The 19,000-nt window shown below is 39.6% G+C and overlaps 1 protein-coding gene across 7 annotated transcripts in view; it reads right to left on the bottom strand.

Moving 5' to 3' along the window:
• Positions 1–19,000, bottom strand: part of CHD7 (chromodomain helicase DNA binding protein 7) — a 140,240-nt gene that overhangs the window by 29,277 nt on the left and 91,963 nt on the right. For all 7 annotated transcript variants that reach the window (XM_081204243.1, XM_081204249.1, XM_081204248.1 and 4 more), the window contains 8 exons: positions 16,771–16,885; positions 12,538–12,621; positions 11,200–11,337; positions 10,986–11,107; positions 10,271–10,514; positions 9,223–9,399; positions 8,396–8,539; positions 3,922–4,177 (listed from right to left, as the gene is read on the bottom strand). In XM_081204243.1, the coding sequence (XP_081060369.1) occupies positions 3,922–4,177; positions 8,396–8,539; positions 9,223–9,399; positions 10,271–10,514; positions 10,986–11,107; positions 11,200–11,337; positions 12,538–12,621; positions 16,771–16,885 (1,280 nt within the window). The remainder of the gene's footprint in view (positions 1–3,921; positions 4,178–8,395; positions 8,540–9,222; positions 9,400–10,270; positions 10,515–10,985; positions 11,108–11,199; positions 11,338–12,537; positions 12,622–16,770; positions 16,886–19,000) is intronic.

Genomic DNA, 19,000 nt, shown 5'->3' with positions numbered 1-19,000 from the left:
TGACTCAATATTTAATTCTGACAATTTTCCAGCCATTAACTTTTATAGCAGGGGTGGCTAACACAGTTGATCAGAAAAGCTTTGCTATGATAGTAACATGCTTCTTTAAGAAACAAACCAACTGCATATAAATATGTTAATTATCGATCAACAAGATAAACATGAACACGCACACTTTATGGAAAGCAAGAATGTGTTATAAGTTTGAAACTCCCTCTTCTCTAGTGGAACTGGAGGACTCGCATCTTATTTACATCTGATAAGTAGTAATTAAGACTAAAACATTAGCACAAAGCATGTACAAACATGAATTTCATTTGCAAACATAGCAAGTTATGTGGTGGAAACATAAATATAAAGAACATTTATGCTATAGTCTTTTATTTTGCCACATTTAAGTGTATGTGTGCATCTTCTGAAATAGAACACTGATAGCAGGACTTTTATCAGCTTAGTTAAATTAACTTTGTCAAAATAAGTTTTAGAAGATCAGCTGCCAACATGTTGTTCCTATTTTCTATTTGGATCTCTCACATACAGTCCTAGTACCACTTGTGCTATTACAACCAATTTTTGAGGTTTTAATGTAACTGGGGGGAAGGTTTAGACACAGAAAACACATCCAAGAAATTGTTCCTCAACAACAAGGTTTTTAAAGCAGGGATAATCCATTTAAATAAGCAACAAACCAAACCCCCTAATATTGAGTTTTAGAGCATTTTAAATGTACAATAACTATAAAACTATTATACCTCAGGTATCCGCAGCCTATGGAGGGATAAAATATTTTATAACTCAGACAAGGTGTTACTAGCCAGCTGAGCAGCAAGGCCATTTTATTTATTTAATTAATTGCAGAACATTCATATACTGTTTAATGGTAATAAAACTTCAAAGCAGTTTATGAAAAGAATAAAAACAATAAAATGACCAGTTAAAAACAGTAAAAGCAAGCATTTACAACTTTCAAAAATAACTGAAATGAACAATAAGCTAAAAACAGATTAAAACACACGACAGCTTCTACATGTCTGGATAGGGTTGCATTTTTTTTTTTTTAAAAAAAAAGCTTTTTAGCAGGCACCAAAAAGAGTACAGTAAAGGTGTCTGCCTGACACCAATAGACAGGGAGTTTCAAAGCATAGGTGCTGCCACACTAAAGATCAATTTCTTGTGAGTGCAGAACAAGTATTATGTGGCACCTGCAACAGTGCCAGTTCTGCAGATAGAAGCGGTCGGATGGGCATTTGTAGGGTAAAATGATCTCACAAGGGACCTGCTCCCAAGTTGTTAAGGGCTTTATATATTTATAGTAACATCTTGAACTTGGCCTGGTTGAAGATCAGCAACCAGTGCAGGTCTCTGGGCAGAGGTCTTATATGCTGACAGGGTCTCACTCTTGTCAGCAATCATGTTGCATCATTCTGCACTAACTATAGCTTTCTGAACAAGCACAAGGGAAGCCCCACACAGAGCACACTGCAGTAATCCAAACTTGAAGTAAGCAATGTCGGAAGTACTGTAGCCAAGATCCTGCACCCCATAAACGGCCCTAGCTGTCATACCAGTGACAGCTGGTAAAGGTGCTTCTAGCCTCCAGTGACAAGCTGCCTCCAGAAGTACCTCCAGACTGTGAAGGTGCAACCCCATTCAGGGCCCAAGGGGTCCAGAGCTGGTTTCTTTAGAAGCGGCCATGCCACCACCTCTTTCAAGGCAGAAGGGATTATTCACTCACGCAGTGAAACATTAGCCACTCTCTGTACCCAACCAGTCAGACCAGGTTTAATAAGACAGGAGGGACAGGGGTCAAGAGGGCACATGGTTGAAAACATATTGCTGCCAGCACCTTGCCCACATCAGCTGACTGTATAAACTGAAACCAATCCCACAACACATTATCAATTCTGGCACTGAGTACTTCAACTGGGGCTGCAGGAAGTGCAGAGTCACGATCACTCTGAAGTTGAGCTACCTCAAAGTGTGTTGCTGGTTGGTCACAGTGGGTCCTCAAATGCTCCAGAGGTTTCTTTCCCACAGTGGGGGTCAGTAAGCTCCAGACTGTCCCAAAAAACTCCACTGGCCAGCTACTAGAGGCTGCAATGCATGCTGAAAAACGACCCTTCTTCGTAGCCTGCACTGCCACATAGTAGGTACGATTATGTGCTCTAACCAGGTTCAGTCACGCTTCAGAGCGAGACTTATGCCACTTGCAACAGGCTATAAAACTCATACCTCAGGAACCCTCAGCCTACAGAGGGATAAAAAACATTTCATAGCTCAGAGAAAGTGTTTCTAGCCACCTTCCCTCCCCTACAACTCGGATGGAATTAGTAACAGCTGAGCAGCAAGGGTAGCTTGCATATGCAGCTCACTTAGGGAGGAATGTGATTAAATGGTATACAGGTTTTTGAAATATTATTTCTATTATTGTACCATATCAAACTCTTTAAATGGCCAGTGTGGTGTAGCAAGGCAGGAACAAGGATTTAAATCTTTGCTCAAACATATAATTTACTGGGTAGCACTAGGCAGGCAAATACTAAATATTGGCTAAAAAAAAATTAAATAAGGGGTAGAACCAAATCCAAGAGTACGAACAGCATGAAGGCTGAGCATAAGCACAAAACTTCAATATGCTGGATAGCCTACCATTTGCCTCCCTTCATTCTAGGTCTGAATGGAGAAAAGGAAATTGGAATCAGGGATGCGACACCCCACCCCTGAATCTTCTCTTTTAAAAAAAAAAAATCATGGTGGGTAGTTAATTGGGACTAGACAATAAAAGCACTTCCCACCCCCAGCAAGGGCTATTTAAGCTGCTAAGAGAGTAGTCCCATTTGGAGGTTGTGTGCCTGATGAATGGTTCATAAGTTAAAGACCTTCAAATCCTCTATTCACGGGAAGATTTAAGGATGGCTGCTACATCCTAAACCTGAATGGTCTATGGGGATTTCCCCATTGTTTATTCTATCACTATAACCCTACAATTCTTTGCAATCCCACAATGTATTTTAAACTGCAAAACTGCAGCAAAGAGGAATTGTATTTCCAGTCCATACACAGAAAGTGTACTGACCAGGCATGGTCTCTGCAGCCTCCCCGCCTCAATAGTAATGACAGTATTTTACATGCTCTCTGCTAAAGTATGTCTGTTTTTTTCCTATCTATCCTGGGCACAATCCCAGTCTGCTGTCACCCTGACTCAGTTCCCAGTGTAGAATGCAGCTCACTTCTGCAGTAGAAACAGAGAAATTCCACTTAGCATCCTCAATGACTGCAGCCTCTAAGAGGGAGCGCAGCAAGGCAAATATTGAGTTAGGTGTTGCACTTCCTGTGGGAAGCTAGCTGGACATCAAAGTGAAATGGGATCCTGACACCTGCAACCACAATACCAATAGGATCAGGATGGTAGCCACCAATGGCTAGCTGTGGTAGATTGTTAGCTATGGTGGTGAAGGCTGAATTTCTCCCAGTACTGGAAGAGGAAAGGTGAGTCTCTCAACTGCTACGCTGTTTCTGTCATGACTGAACAGACGGGGTTGTCCTTTTCTCCATCACTTAACATCATGTCACAAAGAAGCCACACAGCATTTCCTAGGACACCAGAGAGTCCTGCCTCAGTGCGGTCATAGTTTCCAATGCATGAGGATGTGCATGTAAATTGCAGTAGATCTAATCAATCTCACATAGCTAGAAATTATTGCTGCTGCCTAGAGCTCTGAGAATTCATTCCTGTCCTATTACCCTTTTAGTGTTTTGAGAGTTAGAGAAGCCTAGGTCCTGATACTCTGGTCTAAAATGCAAAAGGAAAATTTAGCAAAATATATTCAGCTCAACTGAAAAACGCTTTCTAGTTTTTATTCACACATGCCAAACTCCCCTCATTGTTTTCTTTTTTTAAAGAAAAAAAGTCAGTCCTACCATTGATAAGGTATGGATGATTGCAGCATTTTCTTAATTCCATCATAGTGTTTAAGAGATTGGGTACATTCGCTTGACCACCACCTTTTGACAAAAAAGTGAAATTCTTTTCAAGAATGGCTCTGTAGTATTTCTTCTGAATATTTGTCAATTCAACTTCAATTATGGTTTCCTCCTTGGGTGCAAGGTTCTTTTCAACATCTTCTTTGAGTCGTCTCAACATCATTGGTTTCAAGATAGCTTGGAGTTTTTGCACCTAGTTAAATAAATGAATGAAGTTTAAAATAATAATCTTGCATACTCTTTTATATTTTGGTTCTATCCCCACAGTGTAAATATTCTTTGTGATATCAGAAAGTTGAGACAGTGGGAGCCAGATGGACCACAACATTTATAACTTTTTGTCATATGGCAAGGGAGATGTACTGCTAAAGACAGTGTCCTGTGCTGACACCAATGGCTTCACTATAGGCAGAGGGGAGTGTCAGAATATACCGTATTTTTCGCTCCATAGGACGCACTTTTTCCCTCCTAAAAAGTAAGGGAAAAAGTCTGTGCGTCTTATGGAGCGAATGTGTGTTCCCTGGAGCCAAATCGCTGTTGTCCTATGCTCCTGGGCTGCTCTTTGGGGGTGGGGGGAGGAGCCACGGTGCTCTGCCCGCAGCCTCTGCTTTCCCCGAAGTCCCGACAAGGTTTGCAAGCAGCGGGAAGGCTGTGCGCTCCCAGGCTGCTCTTTGGGGGTGGGGGGAGGAGCCACGCGGCTCTACCGGCAGCCTCTGCTTTCCCCTGAAGTCCCGACAAGGTTTGCAAGGTTTGCACGCAGAGGGAAGGCTGTGTGCTCCTGGGCTGCTCTTTGGGGGTGGGGGGAGCAGCCACACTGCTCTGCCTACAGCCTTTGCTTTCCCCTGAAGTCCCGACAAGGTTTGCAAAGTTTGCAAGCAGAGGGGAGATTGTGTGCTGCTGGGGTGCTTTGTGGGGGTGGGGGTGGGGAGCTACACTGCTCTGCCTACAGCCTTTGCTTTCCCCTGAAGTCCCGACAAGGTTTGCAAGGTTTGCAAGCAGAGGGAAGGCTGTGTGCTGCTGGGGTGCTTTTTGGGGGTGGGGGGAGGAGCCACACTGCTCTGCCTACAGCCTTTGCTTTCCCCTGAAGTCCCGACAAGGTTTGCAAGGTTTGCAAGCAGAGGGAAGATTGTGTGCTGCTGGGGTGCTTTTTGGGGGTGGGGAGCTACACTGCTCTGCCTACAGACTTTGCTTTCCCCTGAAGTCCGGACAAGGTTTGCAAGGTTTGCAAACAGAGAGAAGGCTGTGTGCTCCTGGGGTGGGGGTGGGGAGCAGCAAATTGCTGTCTCGCAGTGCCTCCTAATTCAGCTGCAAAGGATTGCCTAACTGGATTCTGAGCTCCATTTGAAGTTTAAAAATAGTAAGTTTGGGGATTTCTTCAAGTAGCAGTTTTGGGGAAATAGTCATAAATACATGCAAAGCATCTCCACAAACCAGTAATAGTAATTTCAGCTAAAACAGAGCAGGTATCTGGCTCAGGAACAGTTTAAACTGCACAGCTATAACCAGACATCCTGTGTGTGTGGACCATGTTCCTAGTAGCTAATCTTTACTGCTGAAAAGAGGCTCTGATATTCCACTCCAACTCTATAATTCATTATACAAATTCTTACAAGTACAGTCCACCTATACTAAACCAAAAACATTGTGTTCTCTTGGTATTGAATGGAAGCTATTTATCTGCCCTCTTTTCCTCCTCTGTTCTTTGCTCAGTCACTCCATTTTGAATCTTCCTTTCAAAACAACCATGCCTGTTTTGAGAAAACTTCAGAGATTTAGGAACTGGAGCACAATCATTTGATCTTTAGCTTCACAGTATTTTAATATTCTTTTGGAAGCCGCCCAGAGTGGCTGGGGAGGCCCAGCCAGATGGGCGGGGTATAAATATTATTATTATTATTATTATTATTATTATTATTATTATTATTATTATTATTATTATCATCATCATCATCATCATCATCATCATCATCATCATCATCATCATCTTTTTGCTGTTCCTCCATACTCCAAGCACTTCTCATTTGCACAGCCCTGGTTTCTCTCCCTGACTATTAATATTCTTGATTAATAACAGTAAAATGCTCAAATTTTAGTTTTTGTGACTGCTGCCAATACTAACTTCCCAGTGATAATGAAAACAGCTACATTATAATGGAATGTGTCCTTTTTCCATTCTCATCATTATATACCATGGCTCGCTTTAAAGCAGCAAAGTGGACAGGAGCCACACACTTTGCTGTTTTAAATAGTTTAGTACAAAATTTGAGTCAGATTTTTTTTCTTGTTTTCCTGCTCTAAAAACTTGGTGCGTCTTTTGGTCAGGAGCGTCCTATGGAGCGAAAAATACGGTAAGCAACAACTTTCAAGTATGCTCATGGCTCACCACTTGTTTATAGATTTCCTGCCTGTCTTCCATGATGGAACTCTAGGAACTGTACTGATGTGACCTTGGCTAATACACCAATAAATTAAAATGTTATTAGCCACTCCAGTACCTAGCACTATTCATAATTTTGGTAAACTTCACTTGTTAATGCCTTCCTCAACTTTTCATATGATACTTAAACTTTGCACTACTTGTTATTAGTTTGATTAGTGATTCATCTCCTAACTAAGATTAGAAGACTGGGAGTGTACAGTTGCCTCAAATTATCATCTTCCTTCCTTTCTTTCTTTCCTTGTCTATGCAAATTCAGTCACACTTGTTACATATAATTAATAACACTTTTCCTGTGGTATCCTTTCTTTACATTCTATAATCAATCAGAAACCTATTTGTATGATTTAACATTTAGGTAATTAAGAAAGGAATTTATGGCTCTACAAGTAATTGCAGCAGGAACAGTTGAAATTCTGAAAGGAACACATAATAACATTCTAGTCAAATGACACTCCTGTATTAATGATTGTGAATCTATGGAAGGTACACTTTATGTATTGTTTAGTCCCCTGTATACAGCCACAGGTTTGAATTAAGCAAATTGTCTGAGAAAATAAGAGTCTCCCTGATATGCACTAATTATGGTGCAGTGTCACATTTACATGGGTGCTAACCCTGACTAGCTTAAAGGAGGGTTTGCATAACAGTTTCTAGCCTTGCTTTTAAAGGTAACCATTGTGCAGATATAATGCTGTGCTATTAAACATGATTGCACAGGAAAGATTTTCTAAGTTCTAGAGCTTAATTTTGTTCTCTCTCTTATGTAAGCATGTTATGTGGAAGCAAGTTCTATGGGTTACAAATAGGTCACAGTGTTCGTTATTATGTTCAAATAAACAAGCAAATATGTAATATTATTCTGCATAGGACTGCATAATTGTTTACTATATTGGAATGTAAGATACTGAAATTGTTAGTATTTATTAAATTTGTTAGTCAATTTATCTTGCCCAAGGCAACCCAAAGTGACTTACAAACCAACCAACCAACCAACCAACCAACCATATAGATACATTTAAACAAAGGGTTGGGGGATTAGGTTTGGCATTACAGTCAATGGACTGTCAAATATTTCACACAGCTAAGAATGCCTCATTGCAGGTGGAAGTTCTTTTTTTCTCTTTTCATTATGGTTTAATTTGTTAGTAAGGTCAGCAGTGAAGCGTGCTTCCCCCTAGTCTTGCAGAGGTCAAGGGCAAATATACAGCACAGCAAAGCTTCTACTGGCCACCTGCTATAACTGCTGGCACCTCCAGAAAGCAACAGGAAAAGCACTAATCAATGGCAAAGGTCACCTGAATTCAATCTTATTTGATACACGACCCACAGAGTATACCCTCCAGTTGAAGCTGCAACTTGTCTACTTGATCTCCTGTTCTTAATAAAAACTGGTTCTTGGTTTTTAATTTGCTTTATTTCTGTTTAGAGTTCAGTTTTTACAACAAGAGCAACAACAACAGGTGGATCTTAGTATTCCAAAATAAAAGCAAAAGAGAAATGTTATGCAAATTGTTCACTTTTATTGAGAATTTCCTTGAATTTTTAAAAGTTTTTAAAAGTTGTATTTCTTTTTTCACATTTTTAAAAGTTGTATTTCTTTTTTCACAAGTTAATTAATTTGTTTTTAGTCTCAGTATTATACTCTGCATAGATAAGTCATGTTCAAATACTACTTCCTTTCCTCTGGAATGAGTCTCAGGCTCAAGTACTTGAGATTAGCTAAACTGAACATCAGAAATTTAGTCAGCCTTCAGAGGATATTTACCATCTGGCATGCCATGCTTCACTCAGCTACCACCACTCTGGACCAGTGACTGTTTCAGGGGTTGCCAGGAGGGCTTTGTCCCCCACTGTGTAAGTGATCATGTGGGAGCAGAGAAAATGGTTCTGAAGAAGCTTAAAGCCACACAAGTTTTGGAGCAACCAGCAATTGTTTCATATAGTGAAGTAAATTAATACTGGGTGATTTACCTGTTCTTCAGTTTTCAGATCACCAAACTCTTGCATGAAAGTAGTTTCTGAAGGAAAACGAGTTGGTTCCAAGAAATGAAGCAAGCTGAAGAGCTCCTCAACAGTGTTTTGTAATGGAGTACCTGTAAGAAGCACTTTGTGTTCCTGCAAGAAACAAAGACTCTGGAATAGTCTACAATCCTGAACTCTGAAGCTGCATATTCTTCCAAGATAAGTTTTCTAGTTTCTATCCTAAAATTATTAGGCTGTATTTATAATCTATGCATATATTTCATATTTTCCAATTCCAGAAGCTTTAATAAAATGCTTTATTTGTGGTAGGCTGTTGGACCAGATGACCTTCAAGGTCTCTTCTAGATTTTATCATTCTGTGTGAATGGTTTAGGTTGTCAGCTGGGTGCTTGTAGCATGGAATGGTAGCTTCAGTTGCGTAGACTCCATATTTCTATTCCAGTGAACACACAAATCTGTGACATAGGTCTACTCATCTGTCAGTGACAGTCATCCACCTCTAAGGTAGTGGTGAAGCTTGAACTAATCACAATATAGGATACCATAGCATATCCATATTGCCTAAATAATGCATCTTTGACCCTTACAAGCTGCAATTTCAAAGCATTTTGGAGCTTGAGTGAGCACGGAAAGCTCTTAACATAACATGTTAAATGAAAAAGGATTTTTGTTAATTGATCTCTGCATTTTCATAATTTTATATTGAAAAAGAGAAGAGAAGTAAAGCCATCTGAAACATAAACCCGCTTTCCCATCGGATTAATGGGATGGTCTGTACAGACATCTCTTGGAGCTTTGAGAGTATTAGTACTCACCAGGTCCATCATCTTGAGCCCTTCCAACAGTTTGCAGTTTCTGTTTTTCAGCCTGTGAGCTTCATCGATTACTACACAGCGCCATGGAATGTTACGGAGCTCAGGACAATCAGTCAAAATCATTTCAAATGTAGTGATGATGGCATGAAATTTGTATGACCCCTTAACTGCACGACCCTAAAAGTACAGAAAGTATTTTATCAGGTTACACAACACTGAAAATGAATCAACCTATTATCATCTACCAAAATTACCTATTATCATCTACCAAAATATATTCATGTGTTACTGATTGATGCTTTTCGGCCTTTTGACTAAGCTCAAGTGTAGACGCAACAGTATGTTATTTAGAATGAACAGAATATGCTGAATGCTGGACCTCACTGAGAAACAGGACACTGTACTGCAACGGAACTATGCAATGCTGGAGCACTCAGGCAAATGAGCTGAGAAGGGTGGACACTTTCAAAGAATCCGTAAAAACATGGCATAGATAGAATAGGTTTGGAACTAGAGAAGAGACAAGAGACATGAGCTAAAATCTGCAGAAGCAAAGAGGTATGAGCTTGTTCTAACCACTCCCCTGCTCATACCTGCCTTCTTCTGGGCTCTCTGTCCACCTGGCTCACTGTGCCATGTCTGCCTTCTTTGCCAAGTGGCAATTTGTGCTGCTATGTGCAGCACCCAGAGGTGTGGTACAGAGAGGCTATGGAAAGCGGAGAGGTAGGCACACACGAGCCTGGAGGCCTGAATATGGGATGTATGGTTAGAGCACCTTTCTGAAGAATGCTACGCTGCTCTTGCTGCCATGCTCCATGGCTGAGCTCAGACATGCAACTCTCTGCCCCCCCCATCACAAAGTGGGGCAGAAGGAATGGATAATAGAAAGGATGAAACAGGGGGCACAACCAAGTCCTCATACAATAAGGTAGAGGGCTACATGTGGTCCTAGGCTGCCCATGTCTACCTTAAATAATAGAGGATAATGATCCAGAATAAAGTATACAAGAAAGAAGTCATATGTTATTATTAGAGTAGAAACATTTACCTGTGGGTCTTTGAAATACATTTCATACAACTGAATGGTCTTTCGACTGGCTTGACTCCCATGATATACAACAACATTCAACTCTGTCCAGGTACGGAATTCCCTTTCCCAGTTGGGGATTGTGGACAATGGGGCAATAACCAAAAAAGGACCATGGATTCCTTTTAAATATATCTCATAGAGAAATGTAATAGATTGGATCGTCTTTCCCAATCCCATTTCATCTGCTAAAATGCAGTTTCGCCTGGAATAAATAATAATAATAATAATAATAATAATAATAATAATAATAATAATAATAATAATAATTTATTATTTATATCCCGCCCATCTGGCTGAGTTTCCCCAGCCACTCTGGGCAGCTTCTAATCAAGTGTTAAAAACACACACATATATTCCATCATAAAATAAAAAAATAATGTTAAGTTCTCAAAAAAATGGAACTCCCACAATGCAACTGCTTTGCTTATTTTAATGTGGAAAGAATACTATTCTTTCAAAATAAGGAAGTTGTTACTATAAAGTATGTTTTTAAAATAATTTCTAGATTTTATATGAGCATGCAAAACACACACACACATATTCCATCATAAAATTTGCTATTTTATATAGCTGGGACATTTAAAATAATCACATTTTAAAATAGCAGTATATGTTAAACTTCAACAATTAAGCTATTCATTCTCTTCTTTTACAATGAAGTTGTAACACGTACGTGTTGTACCAATTGAAAAGAAGCCAGTTTACTCCTTCCAACTGGTATTCCCTGAGTTTGTTGTTGTTTTTATATTCCCTGGAACTTTCTGACTTCTTCCAGTCATCAGCAGGAGGTCGCTCCTGTTTCAAATACAGCAAAACACATTAGTGATTTACAAAAACCACATTATGTTATTTTTAAGTAACATCATCTATTCAGAGCCAAATCTTACCACACGTTCTGTTTCTGGCTGCCTGGACATAAGCTTCTCGAATTCTTCTATTTTAGCTTGGTCTATGTCTTGCTTTAATTCCCATGTGCTGTCTTCATATGGAAGTGAACACCATTTCACCAAATAATGAGTCACAGGCTTTGTTTTTAATTAGGAAACAAAAATGAGATTAAGTGAGAAACAAAGCATAACTATACTGGAACTTTGCAGACCGAATAAGATATACAATAAGACTTATATCAATGCATTTTATTAACATTTTACCAGTGACAAAAACAGTTCAACAACAAAGTGGCTGATATGTTGATACAATATTAGTATTTCATCATGAAACTGCAACATTTTTATTATATTGTATTTTTTTCACTGCAAAACAAAAATATTTTGAAGAAAATCCATACAAATAGTTACAAGATTTCCCCATAAATTTATAAGCAAAAATTTCCCAGCAGGCAACTTAAAATAATTAAGATTACAGCTGTTGATTTATGACACTTTTAAATAAACAGTGATAAATAAAGGTTAACAGTTCCTTTATAAAACTACTTGCTCTTCTATTTAAAATAACCCACTAGAGTTTCTTTGAAGAGATGCAGCTCAAGGAAAGTGACTATAAAGGAATAACAAAATATTTAATTCATTGACCAAAGCCTCCTTAACTGGCATCTACATACCATGATGATGAAATTGACATTTATTTTAACAATTACTTGGCTACCATATAATGCAGGACTTGAAGAAATGCTTGCATTGATTAACAAACGAGAACAACACTAAAAAGGAAAATTAGGGCTATTTCTAAATTTGAGAATATTTGGTACTTTAATATAGTGCCACATGTAGTTCATTAGCAAAATGAGATTCACCTTGACAACTTAATTTTTATAAGCTAAAGAGCAAAAATATTCAGATAAGACATGCCATACTATTATTGCAAAAAAATGTAATTATGAAATCCTATAACTAGAAAGATCAGTGCCATGAGACGGAAAAAACAGTGCTCAAATTGAAACAGTCTTCCTCTGTTTCTTGTCCCCATAAGAACATATATTCTGCTTTCTCTCTAGGCATATTCTTATCACCACTATTAAATGTAATATAAATAAGTAGGTAAGGCAATGTTTTGACTAGCAAAGAAACGGATGTTTTCAAGCTGAATGCTTCTCTATAATTCAGACTTCTATACCTATACACTAACAAAACCCATTAAGTATATCAATCTCTGTGACCAACATGGCAACATCTATCAACTACAAGCTAAACTAAAGAATGTCATCTTGCTAATATTAGTTCTACAGAGCTACTTCATAAATACACACTTCTGTCAGGTTCCCTTACCTCTCCATTATCATCCTTGCTATGTGAAATATCCATTATTCGATCAACTTCAACATAATCGGGATTAAAAAGTTCATCGTCTATCTGTTAAAGAGGGAAAAGCATAAATAGAATATCAGAAATTTCTATTAGCAAATATTCTCAGAAAACAAAAAAAATGGGGGCCACAGTAATACGTAATGTATATTTGACAAATGTCAACATGTTAATTGAAATGCAACAATTCAGTAAGATTGCTCCCCGTGAGGGAATCAGACTTCTCAGACTTTGTTAACTGGGCCTCTTAATTACTGTGTGAAACCTTTTACTGTGAGAGAATGTTTAAGAATATTTTAAATGAAGTGTGAAATTACAATTCACTAATGAGCAATCGAAAAGGCTTATAGCATGCAATGCATTTAGAATTCTTGAAGATTGCAGCTTGCAGTAAAAAAAAAACAACTAGAGCCATGTATGCTAAGTGACATAAAAACGCAAGTACAGAAGTTGCATAATTGCTGTATAAAATAGATTATTATTCCTGAACAAGTAAATAAAAAGACCACTGCAAAATTCTCACTCTTTTCTCCTTCTCTATCTTTATCAGCAAGCTTCCTATTTATGATGTGTGCTCAAGTAATCCCTGAGAGCTGGTGTACTGTGGTGTCTAAGAGTGTGGGCCACGAAGCCCCTGGTCCAAATCTCACTTCACCTCAAAATACACTATTTAACCTAAGCAATTCTCATCTGCAACATGGGAATATAATATTGACCTAGGCTACATGGCTAAGGATTACGGAAATACATGCACGGTTCTTCAGGATAAGCATGTCATGGCTCCACAGTAACACTGGTATTGCACAAATAACTGGCCTGGAACCAGTAGTTGTAGTTGTTGGTAGCATTTATATGACACTAGTATCATTGTGAGAATTTCTGTCTCCCCCAAAAAGAGATTCTACCCATTCCTTGCCCATCAGAACTAGTTGGGAGGCTCTGTCTCCAGATGAAAAGAACCAGGTGTCTTTGAGGTCTTTGCCCACTAGCTTTGGGCAGCTACCCTGTCAGCTAGCCTGGCTCATCTGTGGTTTTGTCTCTCAACACATCCTCTCCTCCCTCCACGTCTTCACTATGCTGCTTTACAGGGGACCCAAGGTGCATGAAACAGAGAGGCCTAGAGTACAGATGCTCTTGATTCATGCCAAATCTGAAAAATTATGGCCTAGATCCCTTTTAAAGGATTATATCACTACAGTTGAGAAGAAATCCCTTTTTTCTCAGCTGCCAGTGCCTCTGCAAAGTTCTATCCAGCTGAGCTATTTTGGATGGTGAATGGCCTTTTAAATCTGGACTGTCTCCACCAAAAATTTAATCAGTCCACTGTGGTGAATTTGCTAGCTACTTGTGGAGAAAATTGCATGATTTCAGCATGGCTCAAGGGTCACAACTAAATACAAAATCAGGCACTATCCGAACCTGTTTATTTCAATCAATTTCATCTTTCTTGCCCAGTCGTGAAAAGGGTGCACTTTTCTGGGCTATCAATAAGTAGGACGTAAGTCTGTTTTGATGTGTCAAAGCTAGTTAGGAGAATATGCACCTCTTTCAGGCAGGGAAAGATGTCATATTAAACTTGTATTGTACTGGTTGCACTGGTTGCCACTGCATATGAAGTCCCAATTTAAAGTGACAGTGATGCTCCCCCCTTTTAGAAAACGAACGAAAGGTGGTGGCCCTGAGTGCAGAAATGATACGGGGGGGAAATATTCACCAGTAGGAGCATCTGACATGGAACTTTGGATCCAACTCTATATAAAAAACACTATGCATTATTATTAGTTATAGTAATTTGTTTCCTTGTAGTTTATACGATGATTTTTAACTGTTTTGATTCTAAAATGTATCCACTCTGCTTGTTTATTAATGTTTCTCACACAGTTTAAAAGCATGAAATGTAGATGACAGATTTCCAAACACCACACTCGCATGTCATATCTGAATAATTACCCACAATTTACAATACATAATGTGAGAAAGAAAAGAATAAAAAATAAAACCTCTTTGTTTAAATGGGTAAAATTAAGGGGATTGCCAATTCGGGGCCTACCAAAGCCCTACCTGGTGTCACTGAGACGACCTGTTACACCTTGCCCCCCTTTTGAGTGCAATTTGGCTTGAAAAATTTCTTCAACTTTGTGTAAAGTGGTACAGAGACCAATTTCAGGAGTGGCCACAGCTGGAGAAGGGCTCACTCTGCTCCTCAGCCTTGATCCACTGCATTGCAATTAGGCTTGAAAGAAGCCTTGTATTGGCTACCATATTAGGTTTAATTTCAACAGGGAGGGTTAATTTCAAGGTATGTCAGAAGGAAAGGGAAGCGTTAACCCTCCCCAGCTGTGACTGTACCGTCTCCCAACCCAAAATTCCCTGCACTGCAATTAAGCCTCTAAGAAGTGTCCTATTGGTTACAGTAGAAGGCTTTATGTCTTCTTTCAAGCCTAATTGCAATAAGGGGAGAACTGTTTTCAGGCCTAATGGGTGGCAGTGGAGATCTTCATGGAGAGGGCAGCTGGGAAGAAAGCATTAACTTGCATCAGTTGCTTTCATACCACTCTACTCTCATTACAGGCCAAAACACTTTCTTCAAACCTAATGCGGGGTGGGGCGGATAAGTGTGTGTGCTTGGTTGCAGTGTGGGATGAGTGATGCCTACAACAAATTTGAAGGGGCCAAAAAGTTGGCAATGCCTGGGGTAAATGATTCCATGGCCTGGTGCAGATGTAACAATGGTTAAGAAATTCAGAGCAGACTGGGGTTATATATACCCTTAGCCCCTCTTCCTCTAACTAAGGTTAATAGCAACCAGTGTCTCATTTAATGAGGGTCTGAAGCGAGGGTTCCAAACCCTCATGCTTAGTTAGTGCAGATGTAACTTTAAGCCATCAGAAGGGTAGGCAAAATTAATACACAAGAGAGAAAGGCTAGAAGATAAACTCAGACAAAGCTAATTTACACAACGCAAAATGTGAATCTGGCAAAAGCCGTGGCTATAATACCGCAAGTTTGTAATTATCTGTATGAGAACCTTAACATTCCAACATTTCCATCTCTAAGTTGATGCTGTTCTCTTAATTTGTACAGAGATTAATAACTAAAAGCAAATCTAAACCCTAGGTCAAAACACCGCTGTAACCATTAAAACATTAAAACCACAATAGCACAAACATTTCTGGAAATGAACAAGCAGCATCCTGTTTACTGAAGTATGCCGTGTGTAATTTATTAGAGGGGGAAACAAAACAAAATGGCAAACATACAGTGCCTAAGTCTCTGCAATCAGAATATTTCATAAAGGGAGAAAGGAACATATGGACTGCATAGAATTAATTCAAGGTTACAGCTTGCCCAATTCTGAAGGTCCAGACCAGTATCCAAAGCAACTCCAACTCCACTCGCAAACCAGTAAAATTTCACTGGTAGCGAAGTATCAGAGAACTTCCCCACTTTGCATACAGACTTAACTGCAAACCTTGATCGCCAGCCTGACTAGGCCATTTCCCCAAAGTTTCCAAAAAGTGTATAGGCATGGGTTAGTGAACATGTAATGGGGACAGTTCCATTACTGAAAGTCACCCATCAAGAATGTTAGTGCTCTAAAATCAGTGTTTATGTGGCATCATTAAAGTAATGATGGGAGCTTACCATCTCTGTGGTACATTGGTCCTAAACTGTTGAAGGTTCTAGGTTAAAACCAATTCTTTGTATTTTTGCAGCAAAAAAATGAACAAGGAGGCAAGAAGACATCTGACAACTAATATGTTCCTAAAAGCTTCCCCTAATATCTAGTGGGCCATCACATTCTGAACCAGCTGAAGCTTTTAAACAGTCTTCAAGAGCAACTGAGCATTCAATACATAGCACTGAGACGACAGAGACACAAATAACTGTCACCAGGTTTGAAGAATTATGCAAATGTAAAGTACATCACTAAAACATCCTTGTTTTAAGCGCTCAGCTAGTAGCCATCGATGCCAAGGAATTGAATGCAGGTACACGAAGGAACAAAGTACTCCATCCCTCCTCTTCACCCGACATACTACCCAAGGAGGGAAGCTCTCTCCTTTGCATGTTGTAGCTCCCTGTCCTTACACTGTCAGATCCTACCAGGCTGGGTTTTTCTTTTTTAAAAATGCTAGTCAGTAACCTTTGGGGCTTAGTTGCAAGACTGAATTTAAAACAATAAAAACAACATACCTCTGAAAGGAACTTATTCTGCCCCTGTTTTGCCTTAAATCTCTTAATCTTTTGCTGAATTCTCCTGTCTTTGTCCAATACTTCCACAGATGCCCATTGACAGTGAAGGTAAGAGCTAAAAATAAATGGAAGAAAAGACAAATTCAAACATGCAACATCCAAGTTTTCCAGCTATTAAGCACTTAGTCACAGCTTGATATTTATGAAAAATGATTGTGTACAAATTAGGACACAATCTCTCCATTTTAAGGCATCCTTATTTAACTTTTGAGGAAAAACACAACACACACATTTGAATATAGATGAACTGGGTCAAGGAGTCTTCCTCTTTTACTCATTCTGAATGATGATGATGATGATCATCATCGGCCCCAGACACACTGATCTGATGTTTGAAAGCTGTGGCTGGATGGCTACGTGGGAGCCGGATGAAGTTAAATCCTTCAAAGACAAGGTCCTTTGGCTGGGTCAGGACTATATGGGGTTGGGGGGCAAACTCCCATCCCTTGCGGGGGGGCGCAATTAGTGCCAGCGCCTTCCGTCAAGAGACACCTCCCTTTCTATGGAGGCGCAGGTTACAGCTACAACAAAGGCGGCATTTTTTCATCTCCACCGAGCTAAGCAGTCGGCCCCTTATCTCTCTCGCCCTGACCTTGCCACTGTGATCTATGCGACAGTCACCTCCAGGCTTGATTTTTGTAACTCACTCTACGTGGGGAAACGGACCCAGAAACTCCAGCGGGTGCAGAATGCCGCGGCGAGACTCCTCACGGGGTCCTCGCCACGGGAGCACATTAATCTGCTGCTATACCAGCTGCACTGGCTCCCGGTGGAGTACAGGATCAGGTTTAAGGTGCTATATAGCCTAGGACCCTCATACATATGGGACCGCCTCTCCTGTTATGCAAATAAGGTCTGCAAATAATAACACCCTGAAGATCCGAGGCCCCAGGGAGATTAGACTGGCCTCGACCAGAGCCAGGGCCTTTTCGGCCGTGGCCCTGGCCTGGTGGAACACTCTCTCACAAGAGACCAGGGCCCTGCGGGATTTGACATCTTTCTGCAGGGCCTGCAAGATGGAGCTGTTCCGCCAGGCCTTTGGTCAGGGTTCAGTCTGATTCTTTTCTTTCTGTATAAGAACAAGCATTAAAGAGGCCTCCTAGCCTGTTCACAGGTCCTTTAAAGACCAGTGGTAACAGTTGGCCCTGGAGAATATTAACCACTCTCAATTTTACCCATGGACTGCCATCTGTCCAGATTTTAATTTGCTCTGAACTAATTTTAAGATGTATTTTAATTAATTGATTGCCTGTTTTTATGTTCTTATGTTCTTTGTATACTGTGTTAGTTTTGTGATGTTAGCTGACCTGAGCCCAGCTCTGGCAGGGTGCAAATAAATCATCATCATCATCATGATGGAATTAGCTCACAATATACATTTTTGTTCATGAAACAGCACTGATCTTCCACAGGCATAAGTCTGTGCAGAGAAAAGTACTGTAAAGCCTGCACAATAACAGACAATTCCTGTGACTGTTGTGGCAAAAAGCATAATCCAACAAAAGTTAATTTGCCTTGTCCCACTGAAATCAAAGAGACTAAGTATTTCAACAGAATTAAAGTTCTTTTAAATATTTGTAAACAAATTGATTTTAATCTGATTTTACAACTTTTTCTGTAGTATATCTAGTATGTGTTGTGTGATCTGCCTGAGTTGTGACTGACTGTAAGCCCAATTTTGGAACATGCTGCTCTATTATAATTTTAATTTGCAAGTTGCTTTAAATAAATTCAAATAATAAAAGATGAGTATGGAGTCATAACAACCCATGTTTTAATGTCATTTAAAAGCTTTTTAATCTTATTATGAGCTGCCACCTTTCATTCTTATTTTAATGACTTGTATTGATATTTTATTTTTATTGTATTTTAATTAAATCTGTTTGTAAACTATCCTGCCTTAACAGTAGGGTATAACTCTCAAAAATAAAGAAAACCAATGCCATGTTGCCTTTTTTGTGATTTTTTTCTTTAGGTGAAAAGTAGGCTTTCGAAAAGTGCAACTTTAGTAGTCAACCTAGCTAATGAGGATCATGTAATGAACATTGCAACATCAAGGCACTGAACAGTCAATCACATTTGGCTATGAGTCATAACCACTAAATGTAAACAAAGCCTTCTGATGACCCACACCCTTAATAGGAGGGGGAAATAGAGGTGGACTACATCC

This window comes from Podarcis bocagei, assembly GCF_964188305.1.
Source record: "Podarcis bocagei genome assembly, chromosome: 8".
Lineage (NCBI taxonomy): Eukaryota > Metazoa > Chordata > Lepidosauria > Squamata > Lacertidae > Podarcis > Podarcis bocagei.
The sequence above is the reverse complement of the archived record's forward strand: the minus strand, read 5'-3'. Positions and strand labels throughout refer to the sequence as shown.